The 20,719-nt window shown below is 42.5% G+C and overlaps 2 protein-coding genes across 2 annotated transcripts in view; one reads left to right on the forward strand and one right to left on the reverse strand.

The window, feature by feature from the left end:
- Window positions 1–1,012: 1,012 nt before the first annotated feature.
- Window positions 1,013–13,703, forward strand: SLC46A2 (solute carrier family 46 member 2). The gene is made up of 4 exons (XM_054652714.2): window positions 1,013–7,687; window positions 9,214–9,297; window positions 10,921–11,077; window positions 12,526–13,703. Exons 1-4 carry the CDS (start codon window positions 6,628–6,630, stop codon window positions 12,581–12,583), a joined length of 1,359 nt encoding a protein of 452 aa, XP_054508689.1. The 5' UTR covers window positions 1,013–6,627; the 3' UTR covers window positions 12,584–13,703.
- A 205-nt stretch (window positions 13,704–13,908) lies between these two features.
- The window catches only part of SNX30 (sorting nexin family member 30), a 52,816-nt gene continuing 46,005 nt past the window's right edge, over window positions 13,909–20,719 (reverse strand). The window contains exon 9 of the mRNA XM_054652149.2: window positions 13,909–18,812. Within this exon, the coding sequence (XP_054508124.1) occupies window positions 18,753–18,812 (60 nt within the window). The 3' untranslated portion in view covers window positions 13,909–18,752. The remainder of the gene's footprint in view (window positions 18,813–20,719) is intronic.

Consider the following 20,719-nt stretch of genomic DNA (forward strand, 5'->3'; position numbering starts at 1 on the left):
TTCAGCTGTGCTTGTTAGACACTGAAGAAATCCAGCCTGTAAAAAGTTAGCAGCAACAATATTGCTGGAAAGCTGCCTGGACTTTCTTGCTTCCCTAGTGCCCTTTACCCAGTACCCCTCTTCAACTCCAAAATTTCCTGCAGATATAACAGGATCTGCAAAGAAAGGAGAAGATGTGCAGTATTTAGGTCTCTTAGATGTATTTTTCAATATCTTTTTATACATGTACTAAGAATACACAAAATCTACCAAGGCTGTTCATTCATTAGCTGCCTGGGAGGGTGCTAGCTAACATCCTCCAAGTAGTATGCACTGTCTACATGAGCTTTCTCCAGAGTCTGGAGCTATCTTCTGGAACACTTGGATGCAGAGTTGTGGGGCTGGGGAACTCCAGACACATCTTCCCGTGTCTCAAGTGGAGGTGACGCCTCTGGATGGGTTACAGAGCCTCAAAAGCCCTTGCTGTTTTCCAGTTAAGGCTTCTCCAGCACTAGGACTGCAGTTTGCCCACCCATGCACAATTCTGCTCTCTTGTCCTAAGATTACACCACTGGTGCCTTTTTTCACTGGTGCCCTGAAGCAAAATGAGAAGGGACATCTCCCCCATAGCCTCCCAGCCACCCTCATGGACAAAGCTGGTGCCTTTCCCTTCTGTCTCAGGAGCCTCTCCACCCTGCCAGCTCAAAACAAGCTGGATAATTAGCCAGGTGTGGCTATGGCACATGTTATAAACAGGGTTATCCCTATTATTTTCTGTGCCTGGTTGCACAGGTTCAGAAATCCTCAGCTGGCATTGGAGTCTGTTTGCAGTGAAGACAGTGATAGGCACTGCCATGCAACCTTGTAGCCCAGAACCACCTGTGTGTGGGCTCTGCATTCACCCCAACCTGTGCTGAAGGGCCTGTGTGAGTGGGCCACAGAGGATCAGATGGTGCTCTGTAATCAAGGAGAGCTTGTTATCAAGTTTCCTGTGTTTTTCATTTCTGAGCTGCTGAGGTTGAGTAAACACACCCCACGTGAAGAATGTGAAAAGCTGCTGTCTGCTGTATGGAAAAAAGGGTGCTATGGCTTAGAAGGGTCACTGGATTGTGTATGCCATTTCTTGATTTTTGCTTTTTCTTTTTAACAAATGACTGAATGTGTTTGACAGGATGTTCTGCATAAAACACCACAAAAAATTTAAAAATCTAAATTGCTAAAACCATAGCCAGTTTCTGTACTGAGGACCCAGCCCAGCAGAGTAAACAGAGAGAGGTTGTGAGAAGTGAGTTACCATCTGCCTGCTCTAAATGTCTGGGGTATCACTGAGGGCTTACAGCAAGTGATGCCTTTGGCGCTAACTTTACCTGCCTGAAAAACGGAAATTTAGCCAGGCAAGGAGCTAGCTTGAGATCTGTCAGATGAAAACAAACGGATTACCAGGCAAGGGTGTCTCCAGAAGATTTAAAGAACTATATACCTTCCCTCCTTTCCAGAGAAACCACGATGCCTTGCACAGAGCAGAAATTCAGAGCCTGTATCTTTATGCATTTATGATGCTTTTGAGGGTCTCCACCTCTCAGCCAGGAAAATGGAGTGGATTCATCCCTTTTTTCTCCACTGTCCTGATGTTCTCTTCCAGCTACTCTAACTTCTTGTAGAGTCTCAGGCTTATGGAGAGAGATAGATTCCCTCTAATTGTACCTGGCTAGGGCTGAGTTATTTAGCAAAGGTCCTATCAGACCAGAAAAATCAGCACTCCTCTTTCCTTTGCTCTCCTCTTCTTCTTTCTTCCCCTTACTTCTAATGATAGGTGATTTACTATTGCCAAAAAGTTTTCTAGACCTAAACAGAAAACAAAATATGAACTAGTCCTGCAAAATTATTTCAAAATAGCTTTGGAGAGCACCTAGGAAGGGGAAAGAAGTCTGTGGGTTTGAACCAAGTTTTTATACATTAATGACTGTTGTTCATTCAGCAGTGATTTTTTTTAAATAATAATGTTTTTGCTATAGCTATATAATTTTTTCAGACTATCCACTATTATGCAAGGTTGGATTGCTTAAGTTGTAGTGCTAGGACAGTTTATTTCATCCCAATTTTCAAGGCCATTGCTGCCTGCACACTCTTAAAATTTGCAGTGCTTCTGTTCCAAACACATATATACCTTGGCAACAATTAAAAAAGAGTAATGAATATAAATGAAAAGGAGGATGTGCACACACACAAAAAAATTAATTTAGTGTGAGGATTATCTGGGCCTTATCTAAGAGTGACTGCAGAAATTGTTCTGTGGTCCAACTGATCAGGCCAACACCAGGTACTGCAAGAAGCATTTTTTCCTGCTTCCATAGAGAGTACTAATGTTGAGGCATACAATTAGCTGTCAGGACTATTAATTGCCCAAATTTCTCAAGCTAAGGGGGGAAACGCTGACTCAGCAAAAAGCACCTATCAAAGGATGCTGTGTTTTATTTTCAGCAGGGGATAGGCCCACAGGAGACTCCAAAAGGTAAGCAGAAAATTCTGAATGGAGAAAAATAGAGAAAACCATGATGACTGGTGGTGACAGCAAGGGAATGTAGGTGTCTGGTGCTGCTTGGTCAGCCAGTGACCGTCCTGAAGGAGCCCTGGACAGTGCTGCCATTCGCAACTCCCTGCTGCTCTCCTGTGTTGTTCTGAAAGCGGTGCTGAAGCAATGGAGAGTGCCAGCCTTTTCCAAAGGAGGGCTGGCAGACCTCCCTACCCTTGTGGGGGGGTCACCCCTCCTCTCCATGCTCCATGTCAGTGTGCCCCATGAGGTCTCTCCATGGAGCAAATCCCTCCTCCAGTGTGTCTGTAGCCTGCACACCACCCTGGCCTTTGCTCTTGTGGAGCAGTGGGTGAGGCCTGAAGGCACGGGGGAAAAGGCACCCATGTGCTCCCATTGCCTATGGCCTGTGCTCCCTTTTCCTCCCAGGGTAAGCAGAGGAGAGCAGATGTCTCCATAGATGATCCCCACATGTCTGATGATGCTGCAGATCCCAAATGCCAGACTGCTGGCCCAGAGGTCTCAGTGTCTGAGGCACCTCCATGTGCACCTGTAAAGGCATGGTCTTGCCTTTTATTACAGTAACGGTGCCACAGACACTGACACCAGACTCCTGAGTGTCCAAACAACATTGATGTTGTTTCTCAGAGCCACAAAACAAGGCTGATAGATGTTTTTTAACACAGTCTGGGCATTAGCTTCCACCATCAGTGGCTCTGGATCCAGCAAGCAACTGCCTTGGGCTAGAATGCTGCATCCCTGTGCCCCTGACTTTCCACACAGCTCCCATCCTCCCTCCATCTCCCCCATCCCTGCAAGCAGAACCACACACCTTGTGAGGACAGGGGCTGTATATAATTAGATGGCAGCCACTGAGGAAGCGAGTCTCCCAAACCACAGAATGTTTTGGTCACTTATGAAGTATTTTCCAAAGGAAAACCAGCCATCACTAGAACAGCTGCTTCTCCCCAGTGTTTTCAACCAGCTCTCCCTCCCTCTGGAGCTGTAGTGGGGCTGCAGCTCCATCCAGGATCAGACCCAGGCACTTTACAGTTTCTAGTCATATTTCCCCACTTTACCACTGCCACAAAGCCACAGTGGAGAGGATGATCTGCACATACCAAGTAGGAAGAGGAGGAGTTAGAGCTGATTTACCACCTTGGAGGCAAAATGCCTTGCCAGGCAGGGATTGTAAATCACAGATCCTAATAGCAGGCTTAAGGGAAAGAGATGAGGAGGGCTTACTTTCCCACATTGGATTGCAGTCCTGGATATCAAAAGGACCTCTTCAGACAAGGAATGCTGAAGACCAAGTTCCAGAGTGTAGCCCAGGTCCCCTAGCATACTGAAATTCCTATGGCAACTCTGTTCAGAAAGAAAAAGTGATGGAATTGCCATAAATGGTTTGAAGAAAAAAGAAACAGCAGAGGAATGTAAAACATCACCACAGAGAAACATAAAACAGCTCTGGTTTGGCCAGATTGACAAACTTTGAAGAGCTGGTGAAACATGTGCTGACTATGCCTCTAGTGGGCCTCCAGACAAGACCATTCTAGGGAAAAATGCCCTAAAACTGTGTGGTCCTTCTCCAGTAGGCTACACCATTGTATTTGCGTTGTTAAGATAGTCTCTGATTCTGTACATGCATTTTTCTTAAATGTCAAGGACCACTCTCTTGAGGCTCCACCAAACTTATGCTGCATGAACATATTTTAAAGCAGATGCAAATGTCCCTATAAATATTAGCAATATAAAAACAGGGGAGTCTGAAAAATTACTAGATAATAGTAATTTTGAAAATTTTGTGGCATCAAATGAATATGGTATTTGTGAAAATTGTTTTGCAGTAGTAAATATTTTGGAGCCTGAGCTAAACTCCTACTTTAGCACTTACTGTTTTGAAATTACTGACATGGAAATATATACTTCCGTGAGAACTAGTTCTAAAAAGTACATTCAACATGAGTGAACACACAGAATATCCCAGACATGTAGACAAAATTCATGAGATCACTAGGAACATTAAGCACAGTTCATTAGCTATCTAGGCCTGAACAGAGTTGGCTGAATAAGCCAAGCAGTCTGTATGTGCAACAAAGTGTGGAGGAAATATATCCCTCATGTAGGAGTGGAGCAGATCTATAGTGTCTTGAGCACAGTGACTGTAACACACCTCTGCACTCCAATTTGATTCCTTTGCACCAGACCCCGTGTCCCAAACTGAAGCTTGAATGGGACAAGTAATTTTTCTCGCCCTGTAATTCTGGTGGGAGACACAAGGCTCCCTGGGTGAACTGAAATGTAGTTAGGTAGAAAGGTAGTTCCTTTGGTTGCATTTGTTGCTTAAACTGGTCACAGGCTGATGCTGTGGGGTATTCAGTAAGGCTGTCTGGAATTTCTGTCTTCTGGATATATTTCAGGGTTTGCTGAAAAAAAACTGTCCCCCTTCTCAAAAAAGCTGAAGAAACTAGACACCTTTTGCAGCTAATCTGGGAAAAAGAAAAAAAGGCAGCTGTTGGCACAACACACATAATTTAGAGCTGGCTAAAAACCTTTTGGTCTAACAAAAAAATTCTCTGATGAAGGTGGAATTTTCTAGAGCAAATCATTCTAGTGGTCAGTTCCCCACTCCTTTCCCTGTTAGATCCTGTACCTTTCTTTCTGTATTTGAAATATAAGACAAAAATTATTGCACAACCAAACAGAGTGAAAAAAAGAAACTCTTGAGCCATGGCATTGAGTAAATGTCACCTGAGTCAACAAAGAGTCCGACAGATGGAGGCTTTAACATTGTTTTTTCAAATTCATCAGTAATTTATTTTTAAAGTAATGACCATAAATCTTCCTAGAACAGATTGTTTTTCTGCCTGTTATGATTCATTAAACCAGTACAGAATGAGATCATTATCATTTAAGTTAGCATTTTTGAGACTGCCAAATATCCTTCAAGTACTTCCTGCAGCTGGGACTGCAAGCATTGTCCTTGGAGCTGGCAGCCTGCTTGCACCATATCCTGGTCCAAGAGCTTCTTGTGCCTCTGGCTAGCAGCACTGCTGTGCCCACGGGGCCCTGCTTGAGTGGGTCACTTTACCTGCCCCTCAGGCAGCAGAAAATTGTAAACTGACTTCAAGCTGCAAAGCTTGAGAGTCTATGGAAAGAAGCACCTGAAGAGATGCACAGCCATCTCCCTGAGGAGCTAGGGCTGGAAACTCTTCTCTTCTCCAGAGGTGGACTCTCACCCACCTCAGCCTGCAGGTGAGCTGGCTGATTACTGAGACACAGCAGTCATTGATGCCTCTGGATAAATTGCCTCCTCTTGCAAATTCCCACATTGTAAAGCCAAAGGATGCAGCAAGCAGAGTGGCAGCCACAGGAGACATGTTACCAGAAATAGACTTTTTGCCTTTTAATTTCTTTTTGGTGTAATTTCCTGACTGCATTATTGAAACAACAATGACATAAGGGGCATGATACAGCAACAGGGAATAGAGAAGCCGGTAAAAGCAAAAGAAACAATGTCATATTTGTGTAGAAAAAAAGAAAAATGAGCTGGGAGTAAAGGGGAATTCACAAATTATCTGATAAAAAGGCACATAGCCATTCCCTGCCCCCACAACCACTCTGAGAGTTCTCTGACACATGAAAGATACCAAAAGAAGAAAAAAAACCACCCAAAATGTCAACAAACAAAAAACAAACCACCACCCCAAATTACAGCAATTACTTGATCAGGGTATTTTCACTTCCTATTCTGGGAGAGAGAAATTCCCCAGGTCATCTGACCTCTGTTGAAACTACACCAGGAAGAGGAGCAGCAGCAGTTGACGAGTGCAGGGCGTTCTCTGGCTGTACAAAAGCCTCCCATGTCTGAGCCAGAGCTCAGAGCAGCGCAGGGATGTGCAGGTGTGTGTACACATAGCAAGGTGAGCTGTGAGTATCCTGCCAGCCAGATCATCTCTTGCACAACTCTCCAGTCCTGTGCAGCCCAGCAGACCTTTTGCTGCTTGTTTCTAAACATGCCTCCAGAGCAGACCTTCTGAGGAGCTGTTTCCTCGCATGCTGTTTCCTTAAACGCTGCTGAAAGCAGCTCTCTCCAAGAAGAGGTGGCAGCTAGCAGCATGGTGGGAATAATGTCAATGAGGACGTGGATTGAGCCAGTGGTCGCGGGTTCCCAAGTGGCCAGTGCCTTCTACGACACAGCACTGCTGCTGGTAGTGAAGAACTACTACAACCAGACCAACAGCACTGCTCCCTCCCACGTCCTGGAAGACGCTCAGCAGAAGGCTGTATCTAATTTTTATATCATCTACAACCTAGTTCTGGGCCTGAGCCCACTGGTGTCAGCCTATGGCTTATCCAAGCTGGGGGACAGGATACATCGCAAGATCCCCATCTGCTTCCCTCTTCTTGGTTATTTGGGCTCCAAAACTCTCCTGCTCCTCCTGATTCTGCTGGGCTGGCCAGTGGAGGTGATGTATGGGGCTGCTGCCTTAAATGGGCTGACAGGAGGCTTCACCACACTTTGGGCAGGCATCATGGCTCTGGGATCCCTGGGGTCCTCTGAAAGCAAGAGGTCTCTGCGGCTCATCATTATTGAACTGGTATATGGCCTGGCTGGCTTTCTGGGAAGCATGGCATCTGGCTACCTCTTTGTTGGCTTCAGCGACCGCTACCGAGAAGGCACCGTGCTGGTGTGCTGCAGCATTGCTTGCTATGCCTTTTGTCTCCTCTACAGCATTTTTGTCCTCACAGTCCCCAAGCCAGCAGCTTCCTGCCCAGCCAAAGCCAAGAGTGCAGAGGAGGTAGGTGGTCAGCTACCAGAAGCAGTGGTAGCAGGGAGCTCCCAGCCTTCAGAGAACAGCATTTTCACTCCAGTGTCACCCTCGAAGCTCATCATCATCCTGCTGTTTGTGGCAGCAATACTCTATGACCTGGCTGTGGTTGGTGCCATGAACGTACTCCCACTGTTCTTGCTCAGGGAACCTTTAAGTTGGAATGCTGTGGAGATTGGCCACGGCAATGCTGCTGGGTATGTGATCTTCATTACCAGTTTCCTAGGAGTTCTTGTGTTCTCCAGATATATGAGGGATATTACCATGATCATGATCGGAGTAGCTTCATTCAGTGCTGGCATCCTCATTATGGCCTTCGTGCAGTGGACGTTCCTGTTCTACATTGGTGAGTTGAACAGTCATGCACATGAGCAAATACAGCTGAGAAATGGGTGTTTCAACATCACTGGAAGGGCTTTTTGCTTTGCTTTGTGGCAAATTTGCAAGCAGGGAGTTAGGCAGATCATCACAGGAACAATTTGCAAGAAAGCATTCTTTTTAGTCCTCTTTCCCCACATCTCCCTTAGTACTCTTAAGACTCAGCACTCAACAATATCCTGAGGAGGCATACACGTCTGCCAAGGATTAGTTTAAGGCTCATTGACTTGTAATTCATCAGTTGGTCACACACCAGATCTGAGCAGAACAGTGTTCACACTCTGGGAGACTGGGAATTGTTGCTGACTCCCTGTACTAGTGGGATTGCACCACTGCAGCAATAGGAAGCACTTGCTTCCTTTGAGGCAAGGCTTAAGGCTACAACAGAAGCAAAATGGCAAAGGCTTCCTATTATGGGAACATCTTAAGGTGTGATTTATTTTTGTCATATGAAGGCACTTACAGCTGATGGGAAACTTAATGAAACATTGGTGTTGTAAAATACCACAATAATGTAGTTTACAGATCTCACACTGTTACATAAATTACTAAGGGACAGGTAAGAATAGATGGGGCAGCATCCCATGATAAAGGAAAGGGAAGTTTACTTCTGGGAGCTAACCTGTGATGAAAAACAAAATCCAAGAACTGCATGCATTGTGCCAGAGCTATCTCACAGAGTATTATCTATTGCATGGCTTTAAGGTTTTGTTTCTCAGAATGAGAAAGACACTGGAGATAAATGCCCTGAAGTGCTTTTTCTGTCTGTCCCTACAGGGAATGGGGAATTGAAAAGTAAACAAAGTTTTTCTAAAGGGAAAGATGATAGGATATTGTATTTGTGTACTAAGCCAAACACTGAGTGAAAATTTTAAGAGATTATGTTTGTTTAGCCAATCAAGCTGGGGAAAAAGATTAAAAAATTAAGTAAAAAATAAAAAAGCTTACTTAATAATTAAGCTTATTTTCATCCTGAAGGCCTGCTGCTATGCAGTGTGTTGGATGCTTATTCCCTGCATTGCAGAAACACCTTGGTACACTAGACATGGACCAAGTTTTCACTGAGGCTGGTTCTGCTGACAGGAAGGTAATTCCAGTTCCCCACAGATTTTCACAGTAGAGACAGGCTAGAATACTGCAAGCCAGAAGCACCAAGATGCAAGACAAATGTACTGTTATAAAAGTACTGTTCCTGTCAAGGCTGTGTAGCACAGAGGGCTCTCTGCATGTTAAAACTTAAATCATCATCCTCATGGATCTCAAAGGAGAGGGAGGATCCCATCCACACTGGGATGTCTGGCTGAGAACAAGAGACCGTGTCTAGTTTGGGCAAAGGACCTCTGATAATGGGAGCAATAGGTGGCTTTTTTTAGCAGAGAAAAGGTGAGACAAGGTGTCTGTCCAAGCCAGTGGCATATAATCTTCAAAAGCAGTGGCTGTGCTGGATCACAAAGAGCAGATACTGGTGATAACTCAAAATTCATTGCATTACAGCACGGGCAGTGATGCTCTTTGCCCTCATCCCCTTACCAACTATCAGGTCCATGTTGTCCAAGCATGTTGAAGGATCATCCTATGGTGAGTATTTTGGTTACCTTACCAACCAAAACCCCCTGAAATCCCTTTATTCAGCCTAGAGTACTAAGAGAAAAGTAAGTTATTGCTGCAATCTGTGCTTTGTGTAATAATACCAGAGGAAACGATACCACAAACAGGAAGGGAGAAGCAGAGAAACTTGCTGGACAAGATTCTCACATCCAATCTTCTTGTCCTTGGTTGCATCATCATTTATCAACAGAATTTTCAGCACATACTTCAAAACATTACAATTAGTGCATAGTTCAAAGGTAGGGAAAATAGCTGAGGTGCTTCTCAAAAACAAAGTACTGCAGGGAGAGCCAAGAAAAGCAGGACATTGAGTTGAAGCACTGTTATAGTCACACCATTTATATCTGGCTTCTTTTGCTTCCATCTTTGGGAAGGATGGATTATTTTAATCTTTTTTTCAGTTATGCTTTCTAAAGATTTCTTCAGGTGTTTGCAGTTTGTTCCTGTCGCACCTGATTTAACTACAAAGAATAGCTTTTGCATAAAAATTGACCCTTCTTGGAATAGTGGCTGGAATTCTTTTCCATTAAATTACATAATAAAAATTAGTAAAATGTATTTTACAGCAGCATATTGAGGCCTACCATTTTTACCTTACCCCAATGAGCTAGATTTAGACACAAGATACAGGACTGGCCATTCATTCAAACAGCACCACAGGCCCACAACTGCTCATGCCTCCTCCAAACAAGTTTCCTCTGCAGCCTACACATCCTTTTCCTTTCTCCCATATGAACACAACACTGCTCAGTCACCAGTTCATTCCTACTGCTTGTGCTCCCTCAACATCCACCACAGCAAAATCATCTCCCTGCCACAAACAGCACAGCTCACATCCCAAATTAACCACTATAAATCAAACATTTTTAATCGCCACCTTGAGCCATATGGGCTGCATATGATGATGGCGTCAGTCCAGATCTCGAGTAGGACCCTGCAGCAGAGCAGCACTTGCCTTCTGGTTGCAGTTTCACCTCCTGGTGCTGAGTGGCTGCAGAATGCTACAAGGGCAGCAAGCTCAGCACATAGCCCTGATCTTGCCCCTAGTCTGCAAGTCCCAGCCGGGCTTGGGTTATTTCCCTTTCACCCATTTACCATGACAGAAACCCTTCAGTAAAGAGTGGCTTCAACTAGAATTCAGTTTCTGCCTTTCTTCCACATGAAATATCATACAAATCACACACACATCCCCATTTCAGGCATTATTGTAATTTCAACCCTGTGAATCACTTTTCTGGCCTAGGCCAGAAGCAGACCCTGACTAAAATGTCTCCATCATCCTGAAGATGTCAGCTCTAGACTATTTTTCTACCTCTAGGAAAAGGAGCACTTATTGAGCAGTTTATTGCTGCTCTTACAAGCAACTACCTTTATATGTAGACTGTTTAGGCAGACAGTTTTCCAGTTGAATCTTTTGTCCAACACCTAAAAAGAAAAATTATTTAATTGCTGTCTAGAACAGAAGCAGATACAAGCTCATGCCATGTGGTGTTAGTGGAGCAATGACTACACAATTGTGATCCTGGATTTGCCAGGGAGATACCACAGCTGGTTTGTTAATCTCCAGCAACAAACTATGTTCTTGTCTTACAGGTAAGGTATTTGTCCTGCTGCAGCTGTCTTTAGTCACCACGGGAGTAGTGACATCTACAGTCTACAACAAGATCTATCAAAACACACTGGACTGGTACAGCGGCTTCTGCTTCATTTTGTCTTTTCTAGTTGGCTGCCTGAGTCTCCTCCCTTTAAGGTAAGAAATGGGAAAGATTTTGTTGAAAGAGACATGCTGTATTTTCTCTGTACTTCCTGATTCTAGGTCTAAAATTTATAAAGCAGATAGGAAAGAATTTTAAAAAGAAAACAACACCCCACACCAATTGAATTTTTTAAAAAAGGGGAAAAACCAAACTTGCAGAAATGAGTTAACAAATATCAAAGAGATTCAAAGAATGAAAGTTGCAATGTCTAGCAAGTGCTTTTTTAAATCTTATTTTTGTTTAATGTAACATTAATTGCTGTAGGAAGAGTATCTGGCAGTTTAACAGATAATCCCGGGGACAAAGCATTCACCCAAATGTAATTGTTTGGTACTGTGAAAATAGTAGTAAGTAGAATGAAGGAATAACCCTACACAAAGTAAAATGTTTTTTTAAAATTCCATTAAATGTTACTTATCCATTGAGAAAAGAATAATTTCAGTCTTCCTCAAATGTTTCAAAGAGACACTATTACCACAGTGGAGGAAATGGTTACTTTTCTGGTCCATTGAATTTGCCCAACTGTACCACCATGGAGTGACTGCGATGTACAATTTCAGGAACAACTTTTAAGCACAAAACCAGTTTAATCTGAAGAGAGAAAGCTGAAACAACCCCTCCACCTACTTTTACAGAATTCTTGAAGGATCTCCCTCCAAGTCTCACTTTGTCCATTAGAGCCTCCCCAAGACTCTCCAGCTTGTTGCTTTACTAGAAACGGCAAGATTCTTTCTGTATAAAGTGAACTGTGATAATGTCAGTATTTAATCCACGTAAGAACAATATCTTCATTCAGATGTAAGGCATGTACTGGATAGGCTAATGCCTCACTCTAGGCAAAATTCTTGCCTAGCTCTGCTGTAGTTAAACAAAATAGAGTAGTACAAAGTCTGAAAGGACAAAGTATACTGACCTCAGCTGCACCACCTAGACAGGAAGCAGAGCCTGTAAGGAAAGCTCCTCCACCACCACCTCTGTTTTATCCAGAGCATCAAAGGCTTTCTGGGGTTGTGAATGCATTTGACAATCAGTGACTTCAGGACTACTAGTGTGAGGAGGGCTACTTCTACTCATCATTCCACTGGGTCTGCTTTCCTTCTCAGATCTTCCAGACCCAAAAGACTTGTTTCTTATATGCAACCCTCTCTCTAACAGGGGTCACTGCTAGCTACTCAAATGCTTTTTAATACAGGTTCCAAATAGAAGTACCATTACCAGTACAAACACGGGTTAATAAAATGAGGGATGACAGATGGTGCCAATGTCACTGAATGCACACAAGAGAGGCTGGCAGACATTAGCACACAGGAATGCCATTAGCACGCAGCCAGCTCCAGATACCCCAGCAAAGTTTAAGACATAGATGTGGAAAGAGCAAACTGCAGTTTGAGAAGGTAGTTTGCTAATTCTTATTATCTGCATTTTTTATTGTTCTTTACAGCTTTGTGGCCATCAAACAACGGTCAACCACTGGCTCCCTTGAGATTCTGACTGAGTAACAGAGGCATCTTCTGGTTGTTATCATTAGTCTCTACCAACACAATAGGATATGTAGCATTTGTATTTCCACTTCACAGCATGCCACAACCACTGAGCCACTAAGCCTCTCGCCCAGGAAGAGATGTTTTCCTTGTTATTTCTGCAGCACACACCTCATCCTGCAGAGTATGTGCATTAGCTATTGCACACCAGCAGTCCTCAGAGCATTCTGCTCTTTGCTACACTGGTCAGCAATACCAAAGAGGCACAAGGATATAGGCTAGAAATGAAAGTGGCATTTCCAGACACATCGTTCAGAGAGGAAGTGGAAAGCAGAAGATTGGTTTTCCATTCCATTTCCTTCTTGTTTGTTCATTCAGAAATCTCAGGGCAGTTCTGTGACTCTGGCTGATGAAAGAGAGCTGCAAACCACATGCCACATGCAGAGGTCCATCAGCACGACACACCAGCTCTCCATCTCCTGCAGATGTTATCAGCCCAGCCAATTAATGTTATGTACAAGACCATTAAATAGAGAAATAACACCATAAAAATATGTAAGATTAACAGAACTTTAGTAATCCCTACAATAAAACAACCCTGAACAGATGTTCATGTCCCTGATTTCTGGGAGAATGTCACACTGGACAGTGCTTCAACAGAGCTCATGCAAGGACTAAGACTCAAGAGCTAATGCTGGTGTTTCAACTCATACCACCACAATGTGCTACTCTTGTCACAGGTAAAGAACAGCTAAGTGCAGCACACAGCTCCTACAGGATTTATGGAGTTGTACGGACACTGATACCATGTAATAGTACTGTGTTACCAAAGCTTTTATCTGGGTTGGAAAGGAACCTCACACCATACAGCAGCTAGCATGAGATGATGTCACATAAATCCAAACATTAGTCAAAAGTGTGGCATGTCTCACAAGGATATGTCTGCTTACATGCTAATTGAACTAAGAAGGATTAAGTGGCTTCCAAGGTCCTGGACTAAGTAAAGGAAAGTTAAAAGCCCTTAAATAACTGAAATAATCTGGAGGCAAATCAGGCAGCTTCTGTTTGAGCCAGGGGTATAGCAAGCAGAAGTTGGTTCATCATTACACAATCCCTGCCTCTGAGGAAGTTGCTGTCACCCTGTTCCACCCCCCCATCCATCCACCCCCCCCCCCCCCCCCCCAATCTTTCCTCAGCTCCTTCACTTTCAGTATCAGAAGTAATGCAACAACAGGTCAGATGATTTCTATTTAGATCAACCATGGAAAATTTTACAGGAAGGGTATTTCTGCAGTAAGATAGTGAGCTGCTGAAAAAAACAAGCACATGCATCATTTCACCAGTGAAGACTGCAAAAAATTGAAACTTTATTCTAAGTAAAGGAGTCATCTTTTAATACATTTATTGGTCCATTCCATTAAATTAATTGAGGTAAACAAATGGTGCATTTTAAAAAAATTTACACAGTAATAGAGAATTACAAACAGTTTTACCTCAAAGCATTTTTCTCCATCAATACTATCTCCATAGTAAACAATGCACAAAATATATTTAAAGAGATATATGAAAGGATATAGAAACATGCCAGCACCAGAAGGCAAGACAACATTTCCTAGCCTGCGAGTCTGAACAAGAGCATTGTTGCCAGATTTGACCAAGTACAGGAAACAAAAGCCTCCTTCCCATTTTTACATTGTTTACTAGCTAATTCACACAGAGGCAAGTATTTTCACAGCTTTCATTTTGTATTTTAATGGTATGAACAGTGACTCTAGTTCTGGTGAGTAGGTTTACAGAGTGAAAGCAGAAGAGTCTGGACAAGGAACCAGCACCGTTTGGTCCCCATCACTGACACCTTCAACACAGTGTGTGAAGCTCACAGCCAGCTTGCCTTCACAGCTCTCCAGACCTTAGGGAGTGACAGAGGGATACAGTCACAGAGAAGCGAGAGCAAGGACGGTGCTTCTTTATTTTTGTGTTCTGTACAAAAGCCCTTTGGCTCTTATTGTAAGACTGGTCCTCAGTAACCTGTCTCCTTGCGCAGTGGGAATGTTGCACTGGCCATAACGCTGCAGCTTGATCTGAAGTATGGATACACATCCCAGCACCAGGTTAAGGTAATGGTTTGCTTCAAAGCATAGAATACCAAGACCTTCAAAGTAGGCTAGGACATGCTTGTCTTAGCATGCCATTTACATAAGGGTGATCTACTTGTGCCTCTTTGGAAAGCTCATTATTTTCTGCAAATTCGCTGTGCTTTAGGCATGCAACCTTAAAACCTGTCCAGTTCATTACTAAGTACTTCTGCAAGTCAGATACTTCAGCAGGACTTTCAAGTGCTAAGCAGAGAAATAAGCACTGCCATTTTCATTTGTAAATTGGTTCGACAGTACTCCCAAAAAGTTTTAAATGCCACATTCAGTCTGCCAGAAGGCAAGTTTTTTCCTGTGATCCCCAGTTTTACTTCACAAGAGGAAAAAATAATCCAACAAGTAGTAGCAACTTGCCTGTCTTTAAAAAAAAAGTCCTGATTTTCCCTATGTGTTGTTGTAGTAAAAGTTTAATACACCCAAGGAAAGAATGTTCTACCTTCAGAATTTAAGATGACAGAACATCTAACGAGCTAATTTAGTCTATACAATTTTGTACAGTGATGATCAGGACAAGGATTTTCAACAGTCTGCAACAATAATCATAATGATATCCAGTTAAATTGTGCAAGTTTAACAAAAGCATGGCTCCTGTTAAAATAATGAACCGTCCCTGCTATCTGGGATAGAATTCTTTTGTACCCTTGCATCTGCAGGACTGACAGCTGAAGAAATGTTTCATGAACAGGCTATGCAGAGCCACTGCTTCAAGGCTACTGCACAGTGCCTCCACAGAACTGTCTCTGCCACTCCTGCTTTGTTTCTATCAGTTATTCCACTACTTTATCCTCAGAATAAGTTTTAGTGCAGCAAAAATCCAAGTAGATTTCAGTGAAGAATCCATACTTTATTCTTTAATATAATTCACACCAAAACTGTTTGTGTCTTTAGGGCTACACATATTACCTTTTCATTTTTCAATGTATACCTGAAAAAGCCATGATGTTTTAACATCTATGTTTATTGCAAGATTTAGATCCTGATAAAGGTATACATGAACAATACATGGTTCATACTGAGCACAGAAATGAGCTCAGTGTCTGCTTTATTGTGCTGGTGCCTCTTAACAGAAGAAACAAACACCACAGAAACTATACAGAAGTAACTGGGCAGCAGTGAATTATGCATCCCCTGCAAGGGCCTTGCCCCGGTTATGGATTATGAGCAAAACTGGGCTGATTTAAGGACTGCTGAAAGAACCACATTTTAAACAGGCTCATAAAAAGGGCACCAACTACTTCTGGTGTCATTTTGGTGCACATGCAGAGAGTCATCTTCAGTGACTTAACATTCAACAAGTTACTCAAAGATGAAGCTCCTGCACTATTCTTGCTTCCCTTTACCAACATCTTCTGTTTCTCCCAGGGAAGTGTAGACCATCCAAAGTAAAGACTTTCATTCTATAAGGACTACAGGATTACATATTAAGAGTTTTACTGTCAGTTCAGGACTCAACTTCCTTCTAACAACAGTTATGTGATACAAGTGTCACTCTGCATCTTACAGGAATTTCCTGCAACTTTTGTACTTTTCCTGACTGGCATGGCTGCCCCAAACATCACAATCAGGATCCTCCCCACACCTCACCCACAGCCTCTCCCTCAGTCACCTTGTGATTTACAACAGCTCTTCATAAGAACAGACCACTCCACAGTCTGTAGAAACTGAGATCCACCTATGCACACCCTTATTACACTGCAGCAAATCCTCCTGCAGAGGATTCTTCCTTTGAATGCCAGGTTTTACTGCCCTAGTAAGAGCTTAAGAGGTTTCAGTCCAGATCATGTAAGGTAGCTTGATCTTCAGCAGCTCCAGCCTCAACAGTTACATGCTGATTTGAGCTTCACTTGGTACTCTCCACTGTCCATTATGCTTCTCTTGAACAGCTGTGATGTTAATTGCTGAATTCCCCAAAAGCAACACCCACTTCAGTTTGACATAAAGCAAAGCAGGAAGACTCCCTTAGTGTTGTAAGGCATCAGATGAAACCACCTGCAGGAAAGAAATCACCATTCTTTCTACTCATCTTGTGCTGTTTATTTTACTAAGATGGTGGGAAGACCAACTAAATATTAGTTCAAGGTATATTTTGCTTGAGTCCCAGTGATGTTGTAGAGTCAATTACAAAATTCCATTCATTCCACGTTCTTTTTGAACTAATTCAAAAAGCATGTTGATCTTTCTTCGTGGAAAATGGGGAAGACTGTAACCCTGAAGGACAGACTATTGGATAGTATGCAAGTGCTTATTCTAGATTACTTCAAGATGATGCCCTTAAGTACTTCCCCTGAAAAAGAGGAGTCTGTGATTCTGAACCTAACAGTAACTTAAACCAGAGTTCTCATTTACACCAAAAAGTGCATATTGACAAACTGATCTTAAACAAGAAACATAGTTTGTTTAGTACCACAGAGCTGACAATAAGGCTGAGCCAAAAAGAAAAATTTCTTAAAATGTCTTATATTTTACTTTTTCATGCAGAGAGCACCATCTCATTAGCCTGACAGCTACCACAGTGCTGCAATAACTCATCTTGAGAGTTCCATAAAGCCACCAGGCTGAGAAGGGTGGCTGCATGTTCAGTTGGTGTTTATGAAGGAATAAATTCTAAATCAGACTAGTACTTGGTGGGTACCTTGTTACAGGAGAGCAGAGAAGTTCCACAAAATCAATCACTGCTCACATTCTTTGCAAGAAAACAAGTAATCACTCCAATTTAGAAAGTAAGCACAGAGTTATTTATTGCCCTAAATCTCAGTATTACACTCATATGAGTCCCAACCCCCTGCACTAGGATTGTTAAATCACGGCAGCATTCCTAAGGCCTAAGGCCATTAACACCAAGCAGGCATTTACTTGAGGTTGGATTGCAAGAGCAAGGACAAAAAAGGGACTTGCAGAAGCAGCTGCAATTCTAAAGGCCAACAGAAGCTACTAAGAAAATAGATCTGTAACAAAAGTAGCCCTAAAAAACTTGCCATGTGGTTCAGCAGAGACAGGTATGAACCTAATAGGGTACCCATCTATCCCCCACCAACCCATTTAAGGCAAGTTTCACACACTCTGATGCTTGGTGGAAGGAAGCATTTGACACCTTTTGGCTTTTGGCTGCCGCAAATAAAGCATGGAGAAAGAAAAGAGTTCTACTTTTACTACAGCAGGCATCTTAGGTGACCAAGCCTAAAGTGGCTCTAGTAAAACCCATACATAAAGCATGGTATAAGAGATCTCCACCATGCAACTTCCAGAGCTAGCTTTGGAAAATTAAAAGACCCATCCTTCCCCATTCCCACAACCCCTGAAAGGCAGCAGTCCAACTCATTCCCGTAGCTAAGCTGGTTTTTGATCCCCAAGTCAGTCACAAGTACACTTCAGTCAACTGACATTACTTCATAATCACCAAGGTAAACAAAGATACTCAGTATGAACCAACAGCATGCCACACTCACAAAAACCACAGCTCATGCTTCCATCACCAGCCATCTGCAGCTGGTGCTGGTATGGTCTGTCTAGAACCAGCCTGATTCCTGGACAGAAAAGTCTACAGAGACCATTTCATCCAGAGGGAGCACACAGGTGGTAGCAAAACAGAAAATATTCTTTCCCAGCCTTTCTTTGTCCATTCAAAAAAAAAAAAAAAATAGAGAGAAGGATTGGTTAAAACAGAATGGTAATAAAGATGTCATTTGGCACCTTGCAGTAGAGTTTTATTTTCATCTTTTTAGTGTTCCATTCATCAGTTCCTTCCAGACTAGAGAGGTAAATTTTATCAAGATCCCCATGCACTTTCTCTGTGAACCCCAATCACTCCATAGAATAAAGAAGGAACCATTCAAGATAACTCAAAAAGATGAAACATGCCCCTGTTTAAACACAAAAATTCAGGAAAAAAATTTCAAATAGGCTGGAACAGATACTCTGAAAAACTAAGTGCAGCTGTCATTTCAGTTAACTTAACAAAAAGAGTCCTCCATACAGTTCCAGTATGACTAGTGGTACTGAGCACAGAAGTGCTAGACTGTCCATGAAGGTACTTCTTATTTGGTCTCTGGCTTGTCTTGCAATAGTGGTATAATTGACTCCCACGCCGTAAGGCACTGAAGAAAGAAAGATTTACAAAATTTAATTTGTATCAGTTCATGTGATTTCTGACCAACCCTTCCAGACCAACAGCATGCAAGTTGAAGAAAAGTAATGTGGGTCTCTACAGATTATTACAGAAGGGGGAAAAAATACCAGATGTCAAACAGCAAGGAAGCATTAAAATAGCTGCACCTTCCCAACAAATTCAACAAATTCAAGTTTTCCATCAGCTGGCCCAAGCCATTAAAAATCATCAGAACATCCAGGATTTCCAAATACTAACCTAGATTTTTCTAGCTGAAGAATATCACAGCTTTCAGCTAGGCAGATGAACTGTTTTGAGTAGAAATGTACATCTTTGTGGTGTGACTGTGGGTGAAGGCTGATTTGGACACAATAGCAGCTAACAATCCAGCAAACTTATTTGAAAGAAAACATGCATTTAGGGATGTTAATTCTGAGACACGGTGTATTCCAGTATGGCTCTGGGACTCAACTCCACTACAGGACAAACTGGTAGTGCCTGGTATAGGGAACTGTAAGTGTAGTTTCTGGGTTATTAGAAAGCCACTCCAGGCTTTGGAGTCATTTCCCCAGACACATACACTTACTACAATCCTTGTACTGTATGTTGTTACTGTCTTTCAACCACATAGAGCCCAGAAGTCAAAGTGGGCAAATGCAGACTGTGAAATCCAAATTTTTAAATGCTGAAATGGGGCAAACTCATCAGCAGCTCTTATATCCACAAGTCATTGTTGACAGACATCCTCCTTCTAACCTTGCTGATTGTACTGCAGATGAATAGAGTACTTCTAGTTGTGTACCTTGAAGCGACTGGACACTTTCTGACCAAAAAACCCTCTTGCTAAAAGCAAAACTAATGTACAGATCTAACTGTCAATTGCAGACGCACTACTGGATGTTCAGTGAAGTCTCTAATATTCCTCTCCACAGCAGCCTTAGAACTGAGAGACCAGGGTGAAGGAAGTTCTGTGTGAGCAGTTATGAACTATGATTGGAAGGGGAAAAGGTACTGCATATAATATTACATGGAGAGGTAACCTAGCACAGGAAGAAGCTTGTAAAACAGATGTGTAAACATGAATAGACAAGATTAAGTATAGTTTCCTAGGCAATGCATAAGCCTAGTAGTTCTAGAAGTGTTTAATATTTCATAAATATTTAATACACCTGAAGGGGGCTTATGAGACAGTTGGAGGAGGACTTTTTACAAGGGCTAGTGGTGATAGGAAAAGGGACAGTGCTTTAAACTGGAAGAGGGCAGGTTTAGATTAGACAATTAGGAAGAAATTCTTTACTTTTAGAATAAGAAAACACTGGAACACCTTTCCCTGAGAAGCTGTGGATGCCCCATCTCTGCAAGTGGTTTTGGTTCATACTGGATGGGGCTCTGAATCACCTACTGTAGTGAAAGGCATCCCTACCTCTAGCAGGAGGTTGACACTTACATGACCTCTAAGGTCCCTTCCAAACCATTCTGTGCTGTGATCTATGGTATCAACCACTGCATTGGGCCGCACTGTTCTAGCACAAAAGAAAATTAGATTGGAAGCATATGCAGTTAAATGTCAACGTCCTTTTAATTAAAAATAAAAAAAATCTAACACTAAACCTCAGGTAGAAATACACCAACTGAAAAAGGGCAGAGGCTAGCTGTTTTCAGGACTAATATACAAGGGACAGAATGATGCACAAAGGGACAGGAATTAGAATAACTTATACATAGCAGATGTATAAGTTAAATCTATGTATGAGTCTGTGGCCGTGCATTAACTCATGTAGTTTTGTTCAGAAAAGGCAGAATCAAGGGATTTTTCTACTCTCATAGTATTACTAGTATGTGTAATTCTGGGGGTTTTTTAATCACTACCGCTGCTGCTCAGTAATTTGTTCAATT

The sequence above is a fragment of the Agelaius phoeniceus genome, chromosome Z (genome assembly GCF_051311805.1).
Source record: "Agelaius phoeniceus isolate bAgePho1 chromosome Z, bAgePho1.hap1, whole genome shotgun sequence".
NCBI lineage: Eukaryota > Metazoa > Chordata > Aves > Passeriformes > Icteridae > Agelaius > Agelaius phoeniceus.

Coding starts and splice junctions, on each gene's coding strand:
- SLC46A2 (XM_054652714.2), top strand. CDS start 6,628: ATGGTGGGAATAATGTCAATGAGGACGTGGATTGAGCCAGTGGTCGCG. Junction 7,688..9,213: donor GACGTTCCTGTTCTACATTG/GTGAGTTGAACA, acceptor ATTGCATTACAG/CACGGGCAGTGATGCTCTTT. Junction 9,298..10,920: donor TGTTGAAGGATCATCCTATG/GTGAGTATTTTG, acceptor CTTGTCTTACAG/GTAAGGTATTTGTCCTGCTG.